At 47.4% G+C, this 8,250-nt stretch overlaps 1 protein-coding gene across 1 annotated transcript; it reads right to left on the minus strand.

The window, feature by feature from the left end:
- Positions 1–3,216: 3,216 nt before the first annotated feature.
- On the minus strand, positions 3,217–7,515 carry CTSL (cathepsin L). The gene is made up of 8 exons (XM_010974864.3): positions 7,413–7,515; positions 6,839–6,975; positions 6,414–6,536; positions 6,172–6,318; positions 5,558–5,782; positions 4,955–5,117; positions 4,010–4,127; positions 3,217–3,538 (listed from the first exon to the last, which is right to left on the minus strand). Exons 2-8 carry the CDS (start codon positions 6,962–6,964, stop codon positions 3,439–3,441), a joined length of 1,002 nt encoding a protein of 333 aa, XP_010973166.1. The 5' UTR covers positions 6,965–6,975; positions 7,413–7,515; the 3' UTR covers positions 3,217–3,438.
- Positions 7,516–8,250: the final 735 nt, after the last annotated feature.

Below are 8,250 nucleotides of genomic sequence, written 5' to 3' on the forward strand. Positions count from 1 at the left end.
CTGCCCCCTCCCCTCCTCCCAGAGCTCAGGCCGGGTGGGTAACTGCCAATTACTAGGGTAAGTGCTCTGGGGATAAGTTCCAGTGTTCGCTTTGGAGCCCTCTGGAGGAGCTGCCCTTCTGGCATTGAGGGGGTCAGGCAAGGCCTCCCAGTGGAAATGACATTTGAACTGAGGCCTGAAGGTGGGACTAGAAGCTAGTCAGGAGAAGGTTAGGGGACAGAGAAGGCAACTGAGGGGGATGTGCACTAGAGGCGGAGGGAACAGATGAGCACAGATTTGAAAATTGGGTAGAGTTTGGTTTGTTGGGGGCACAACTGGTAATTCGGTGTGGCTGAGGGGCAGAGTGTGAGGAGGGGCAGTGGGAGATGAGGCTGGAGGGGCAAGCAAGGCCCAATTCGGGCAAGAGGTTTGGAGCTGGTTAAGGAGTTAGGAATTTATCCTGAGGGCAAAGGGAGCCACTGATGAGTTGTACGCAATGGAAGAACACAACCAAAATGCCTTTTAGTAAGTGTTACCTGCAACATGGAGAATGGATTTGAAGTAGTCAGATTAGAGGCTTCTTAGGTCACAGTTAAGAAGGTTGATGCCATCATCTTGGTGAAAAATTGATGGTGGTGATGGTGATCAGCATGGAGGATAGAACTGCAGGCGTCTGAGGGATGTTCACGATGTTTCAGTGACTGATGGCAGATGTCAGAGAAAGTGAGAGGAGAGGGATGGAGGACGTGGATGGACGTGCCTCCCAAAGCCAGGAACACTTGGAGATGGCCTGGTTCTGGGGAAAAAGTATGAGTTCAGCTCTGTACATTCAGATGTGCAGTGTCTGTGGGTTAGCTGGGTTGGATTACCGAGTGGACCGTTGCATCCATGGGTTGGGAATTTAGGAGAGGGGCTGGAAGTTGTCAGCACGGGGGTGGTACCTGAAGTAATTAGACTAGATGAGATCATTTGGGAGGGCCTGGAAGGAAAGCCTTGTTTTAAGGATGGAGCCTGAGTTTGGATGTGAATAGAGGCGAGGACGTGGAGGCTAGCAAATATAGACAAGCTATTCAAGAGGGTTAGCTGTAACCAGAAGGAGGAACGTGATGCAGTAACCAGAATAACCTGGGGTGAAGAAGGGTTTTGTTTGTTTGCTGATGGACAAGACACACTTGGATCTTTAGAGTCTTGGGCTGTACTTCCAGGGTTGCGTGGACAGCAGTGTGAGCTAGCCTGTCATGGTGACACCAGGTGACAGTCACTAAGGGGTCTTTTCTAATGGACCTTCAGGGACCGAATGTGGCAGATTGCTCTCCAAAGATGGCCACCACCATATCTTCCACCCCACATGCCCTTCTGCTAAGTGACCTTGTCTTTCCCCATCAGGAGGCAGACTGTCAGCCCCTCCCCTGGAACCTGAGCGTCCCAGCTGACATGCTCCAGCCATAAGGCAGCAGCAAGAGCTTTCACTGGGGACTATGACCGGGTCCTTAGAAGTCCTGCAGTTCCTCGTTGGACATTCAGGCAGGTTCTCTTGGGACATCCCCAGCAGAGCCAGCCTTCATGCTATGGGAGCCCAGGCCATGGAGGGCCCATGTAGGTACTGTGGTCAGCAGTCAGGGCCGAAGGCCCAGCCCACACCAGCACTGAGCATAGCCATGTGAGTGACCCTGCCTGGACGTCAGCCCCGTCAGAACCACAGATGACTCCAGCACACATGGAAGACTTCCAAAGGAGCACAACGCAGTGAAGCTCAGTCAGGAAGTGGGAAAGATGGTTTTTTTTCAAACTGCTGTTTCCCGGTAGTTTGTTTTGCAGTAATAACCAGGACAGTCTTTTCACTGCATCCTTCGATGGTTCCCCTGGGTCCTAAAAGCCCACGTGTGGACCCAGCCTCATCTCCCACACCCCAGCTCAGCCACTTCCCACTTTTCTCTAAATGCAGTCTTTAACGGGTTCCGGTCCGGGAAGTCTCTGCTCAGACCCCAGCCTTTTATCCTGTGTTAGTGATTGTCTCCTCTGGGTCCATGTCAGATTTCTCTTCCTTCTAGTGTTCTCAACCACCTCCCTGTTCCTTCTCAGGGTTGGGAATGTCTCATCCACAAGGCGATGATGGGGACACAGAGGGTGTTACATCAATTTGGGTTGTTTCAACATTGGTCCCAGCCAGCAGAAAGGATTCAGACCGGGAGCCTCCCAAATCTTCCTGTGGCTACACGTGACAGTACTATCACAAAACCCATAGGATTTCACTCCAAACACATTTCTCACTTTAGGTCAAAAAGTTGGAAATGGAAGCACTTATGAGGGAAGGTGACATTGAGGGTCCAGCGTGGCACGTGGTCCAGTACAGATGGACTTGACCAGAGGCTGCTGGAGGCCTTGTGGGCTGAGACCCGAGTTGTCCTCCACCTCATTTCCTCGTGAGGAGTTACAGGGTCTATTAACTAAAAACTTCCACTTACTCTTTATTTCCTTGAGTAGGAAAATGAGAATTTTAAATCCAAAGAGAGCGAATGAAACTCTGCACTTTCTTAGCCTACAGAATGCTGGGAGGTTTTTGGTTTTTTTTTTTTTTTTTTTTTAATAAGTTCAGAAATTCTGTAGCTAGGTATACATTAGGCGTCAGACTCTCACTTTTGATGCTTTCCCCTATTGTCCACCTGTGAGACCACAAGACTATTTTTGAAGCCCAGCCTGAAATCTAGGAGCTGATCCTTCATCCCTTACGGACAGAAAGACAAACATTCTTGCCTTTCCTCGACTGCAAAGTAGCCCAGGGTCTTCACTAACAGATGCTAGAAACTGGCTCTGTGACATTCATCCTGAAACTCCGCTGGGTTGCAACCACTGTGGGTCAAATGATCATGATCTCGAACACCCTTTTCTCATTTGGAAGTCATATGTATGTATGTTCACTTTTCTGAAATGTGAATCTTTTTTCTTTATTAAAATAATTTAGCTCTGTCCTTTAGATTGTTTGTCAAATTTTGCTCCATTCAAGGGTTGGATCAGACACAGCCAAAGGGCAGCTGACATGAGATGTGCATCTTTATAGCTAGAAGAACCAGAAGGCCACCCAGGCACTCTCCTATTGGACCACTGGCCCGTCAGTCATGTCTTCAGAGCCCAATTATACTTTTTACTCTATTTAACTTACGGTGTTAAATACAGAAAAAAGCCCCACCTCTACTCTGAAATTAAGTTTTATTTTAAAAAGTAAAACTTCATACATCCTTTTAAAACATGAACATTAAAAATTTATTAGGGAAGTCGATCATACAAACCTATTTACAGCAGTAATTAAAGTGGTCACAGTTCACCATTTTGGAAAATGTCACAGGACTCAAGTCACAGCTTGGATCTTCAATAATTCAAGTATTTCACACAATAAGGTCTGGTCAGTTTTAAGGTAACGTCCTATCTCTGGGTACTCTGTTCTCATCCAGTCCTTGAGGGTCAGACTGTAGGAAAACTGGCCGCGGAGGCAATGCCACAGTGGTTGTTTCGGTCTTTGGCCATCTTTATGTAGCCCTTCATGCCCCAGCCTTCACCCCAGCTGAAAGAAGAGAGGGTTTTCCATTTTATACAAAGAATCAAACACATTTATCTTTACCAGTCACAGCACCGGAGACGTAAACAGTGCACCAGAGGCCAAGACAGATTCAGAAAGAAGCAAGAAAGACAGCTGTTCTTGCTCATGGTTGAGTTCTGAACGTGCAAATAACGTCTATCCCCAAACCTTTCACAGAACTGTAAAATTAGACACAGAAAACGGAAACTCTTGGGGCCAGATGTGGCTCAGAATTAAGAACATTTTCAAATTTAGAAATGCATTGGTATCCAAACTACCTCGATACCCGAGGCAAGCTCCAGACAGCGTCTCAGTGTCACAGCCAAACATGAACACGTCTGTGTTCGCCCTGAGTCAGGCAGAGACTTCAGAAGTGTGCTTAAGGGTGTGAAGACCTGTATCCAAACACTGATGTCCTTTTCCATCTCAAATATAAGTATTTTGGGCATTTCATACCTGTTCTTGACGAGCCAATATTTATCATTATTTGTGCCTTGTCCTTCAAAGCCGTAGCCCACCAGCAGAACGCCATGATCTAGGTTTTCAGTGCTGCAGTCTGGATCGTAATAAATACCTAGGAATGTAATACAATGTTGGGGTGAGGACCTCCAAGAGACACGTGACAGTAACCCAGCCTATCAAACCAGGATAAGGGAGGCACCCCCAAATTCCGCTAAATGACATAAATCCAGATAAGATTTAAAAACAAGATCTTTTTTATCTAGGCCAGGGATTTAGGCCTTCACCTAATACTAGCAGAAATACAACGTGGCACAATCTCCTTTGTCATCAGCTTGTTAAGAGGCATAAAAAACTGCTCCTTAAAGCCTTGTCATTTTACTTTTAGGATGTCGTCTAAGGAAACAGCACAGAACGCAAAATGACTTGAGCCAAGAAGTTCTTCCCAGTTTTAATTACAGTTATAAAATTCTTCAGTAGGGGACGGCATAGCTCATTGGCAGAGTATGTGTTTAGCATGCACAAGGTCCTGGGTTCAATCTCTGGTACCTTCATTAAAAAAATAAATGAACCTAATTACCACCGCCCTCCAAAAAAAAAGAGAAAAAACCAAACACAAAAACAAAACCAAAATTCTTTGGAAAATTTTAAAGGTCTAACAACTGGAAAAAAGTATATTAAGTTATATGAATCAAATTAAGTAGCTATTTAGATATATTTACAAAGTGCCTAAAATCATGGGGATGTGGTTTAAGGAATGTCAAATGGACACACCAGGCACAAATACCACAAATACCACATACACAGAACGAACAACTATGTTAAATCTACACACCCCAAAACTGTACACTGAATTCTACACAGCAAAGAGTCAGTCTTTGCTGTATGTCATGGTGGTTCTCCAATTTTTCTGCCTAAATTTCCACATGAACAAATGTTTACCTTTTTTATAGAACTGGAAAGAGGTAAGGCTTGCATCTATACCAACAGAGATGGGCCCCACACTTGCTACTGCGTTCAATAGGGCCTTCTCCTCCTTAGGGATGTCCATGAATCCAGTGTCGTTGGCAGCAGAATCCTGGGGTCTGTAATGGCAGGTTTCATCCTTTCAAAGGTAAAGGGGAAGAGCCTTGATTAATACCATCCCCCTCCTGGGGTACATAAGTTCCAGACCGTTTTGCAGCTTAATGATTTCCAAGTCAAGTTCATTATAAAGCATCCCAGGAGATGAAATGCTATCGGTTGTTTTGAAATGGGAAAAGTTAGCTGGTGTCTTGTCAAGGAGTCTACTTGTCTGTAAGAAACTTGACTCTGGAGAAATTTGTACTTATACAGGATGTATGTATATTTCTACATATATAGAAATATTAAGAGCTTTATGGTAACTATCTAAACAGACAACTGTATGCTGCTAACATATTTTAACGACAGTTCTGACAGTGTGCAGGTATAGATTCTACGATCTAAAATGTGAATTCTAAACATGGAATCTGTTTTCCCCAAAAGCATTCAACTTTGATAACAAGAATAAGGAGCTCCATTTACCTTTCCAGAATATGGATAGGATTTCTCTGAGTCCAGGCCTCCGTTGTCCTTAACATACTGGAAGGCATAATCCATTAGGCCACCGTTGCAGCCCTCATTGCCTTGAGGCCAAGAGCAGTCCACCAGATTCTGCTCACTCAGTGAAACAAGTTTGCCAGTTTTCCGGAACATCTGGCCTTCAAGGGCACCAGTGGCACTAAAAGCCCAACAAGAACCACACGGACCCTGAAAACAAAATTTTAAAGCTTTTAGTCTACAAAACAAATAGCAAGACTTTGACAATAGCCCGTATTTCTGAAAATGCTTAAAAACTAGCAAACTGCAGATAAACAAGTTTCTGCTGTATGGCACGGGGAACTATATTCAATATCTTGTAGTAGCTATAATGAAAAAGAATACGAAAAGGAATCTATGTATGTATATGTATGACTGAAACATTATGCTATACACCAGAGATTGACACATTGTAACTGACTATACTACAATAAAAGGAGAAAAAGTAAAACAAACAAACAACTAGTGACCTGCATTCGGTTCCACAGTCTGCCGGAGCAAGGATGACAATTCCTACATGGCTTTACTCTTGGTGAGAGATCTGCTGAATACAATCATACCTGGTTCTTCACAGGAGTTACATAGCCCTTCTCTCTCCAATCCAAAGAAGCAGGGATGGAAGCATCGACAGCAACTGGGAACATTTTCCCCATCTTGCTCTTCTTGTTTTGAAAGCTATTCATCGCCTGTCTGAATTCTCTCCTGGTCTTCAAGGAAAAGGAAACAGAATGTTGAAAAGTGAGAGATTTGAAGTACTTAGGAGAGGAGACACAAAAAGTTAAGCAACTCATGCCACACTCACCATGTCACCAAATGCATTCATTGCCATGGTGAAGCTATGTTTCCTTTGTCTGTATTCTCGATTGTGCAGTTCAATGATTTTCATATTCTTCTCCCACACTGCTCTCCTCCATTGTTCTTCATTCTAAAGGCAAACATGTAACCTAGCCTCTTTATTTCTACTTAAAACCAACTCACCTTCACCAAGTGGATTTGCAAACAGAAAGGAAGAGAAAGCATGGTCAGATCTACTTTCTACTCCCAGGAGCTGTTCTCCAGCGCTCACACAACAGGGACGCACGCCCATACTGTACTTAGTAACGGGTACAACGAAGTTATTGCCTTGGTAAGAGCCAGCCTCAAGAAGCTACTCTCTGCTGTAAACTCCCAAGAGCATGGATCATTCTTTGCAGGGGTTTCAGATGGAGAGTTTCAGATGTTACCAACCGGGCCATATAGTTTTCTGTGCGTTGCCTTCCACTGTTGCCACTGTGCATTTAATCGGTCATCATGTTTTGGAATAGCTGAGGCTATTCCCAAGCAAAGGGCAATCAGGAACACTGAAGGATTCATGTTTCAAAAACCTAGGTAGGAAGAACAAATGAGTATCTAATTGGATCGATCTTTCTGAAAATCCGTCTTACTTTTTAATGAGATGTTATACACTGTGGTGGAGTAAAAACATTGAATGTATACTCCTAAGTATTTATGACAAGGGTTGTAGAAGGCTAAGGATGTGGGTGGAGAAAAACTGCCCAGAGCACCGCCTTTTCCGCGCGGGGCCAGGCCAGGGGGCGTGCCGCCCCGCTTCCCGCCCCCCCCCCCCCCCCCCCCGGCGCACGCCGGCTGCTCCCAGAGGATGTTGACGCGGCACTGGGAGTCGCGGGTCCTGCTGTGTCTGGTCCGCGCCTTCCAGGAACGCCTCTTTCCCAAGCCCCTCAGGCCCTCGACCCCCAAGGCTAGCGCTCCGGCTGGTTCCCAGATGGCCCCGCCGCGCCAGGGCCCGGCCCGGGGCGCTTACCTGTAGCGGGCGCAGCGGTGCAGGCACTGCTAACAGCCGCGGATCCCGGGACGTCCGAGACAGCGCTGGGGGCGCAAGGCCTCCCCATTTAAGGCTCTGGGAGTCCGCTCGGCCGGCCCCGCCCCCCGGCCAGCCAGCGCCCCGATTGGCTGAGATGCCTGTGGGCGGGGCCCCTGAGTGTTGGGACTCCCGGCGCGTGACAAGTCTGGTCCCAACTTGCCCCGGTGCCAGCCTCAGGGGGCCGGAGGGCTGCGAGCGGGGGGCCCCCGTCAGCGTTGGGGGGGGGAGGGGGAGGGGGAAGTCCGACGGCTCCCCTGACGCAACTAATTCATGCACTCGGGTGGTTCACGAAAAGCTCACTGGGAGGCCCAAGTGGAATTTCACCGTAACCCCGCGCATCCTCTAGTCCTAGCGTTTTTGGTGAAAATCTCCGGGAGGGCTGAGCGCTGTCTAATCCTGTCTAGTGGTGCCCGTCGCTCCCACAGCGGAGGTGGGGCGGGTGGAGGAACGCGGGGCCCGCGGGCAGACGCGCTGGCTCCCGGGCGGAGGGTGATGCCCGCTGGGTTTGCGGAGAAGCCGAGCGGAAGGGCAATTCCTCAACACCCGTGACGCGCTGGTCCCGGCCCGGATGCCCGGAGGGAAAGGGGACCGATTGGACCGCTCTCCGGAGAAGGCGTGGAGTTTTGTAAGGCCTCTCGCCTGTCTTCCCCAGTCAGGGGGCCTTCGCGCCTCAAGCTTTTCTCAAAACCAACCCAAACGCGTTATTTACAGAAACACTTGGTAAAAGAAAAAAGAAAAAGGAAAGGTGGAAGGTAGAAGCTGCTCTCTCTCTGCATTG

This window comes from Camelus dromedarius, chromosome 10 (assembly GCF_036321535.1).
Source record: "Camelus dromedarius isolate mCamDro1 chromosome 10, mCamDro1.pat, whole genome shotgun sequence".
NCBI classification, from domain to species: Eukaryota; Metazoa; Chordata; class Mammalia; order Artiodactyla; family Camelidae; genus Camelus; species Camelus dromedarius.

What these genes read in the sequence shown, in the direction of transcription:
- CTSL (XM_010974864.3), bottom strand. Translation starts at nt 6,964, where the DNA reads ATGAATCCTTCAGTGTTCCTGATTGCCCTTTGCTTGGGAATAGCCTCA. An exon ending in CCTATCCATATTCTGGAAAG is followed by an intron (nt 5,118 to 5,557) that starts GTAAATGGAGCT and finishes TACCTTTGAAAG; the next exon opens with GATGAAACCTGCCATTACAG. An exon ending in TATTGGCTCGTCAAGAACAG is followed by an intron (nt 3,539 to 4,009) that starts GTATGAAATGCC and finishes CTCTTCTTTCAG; the next exon opens with CTGGGGTGAAGGCTGGGGCA.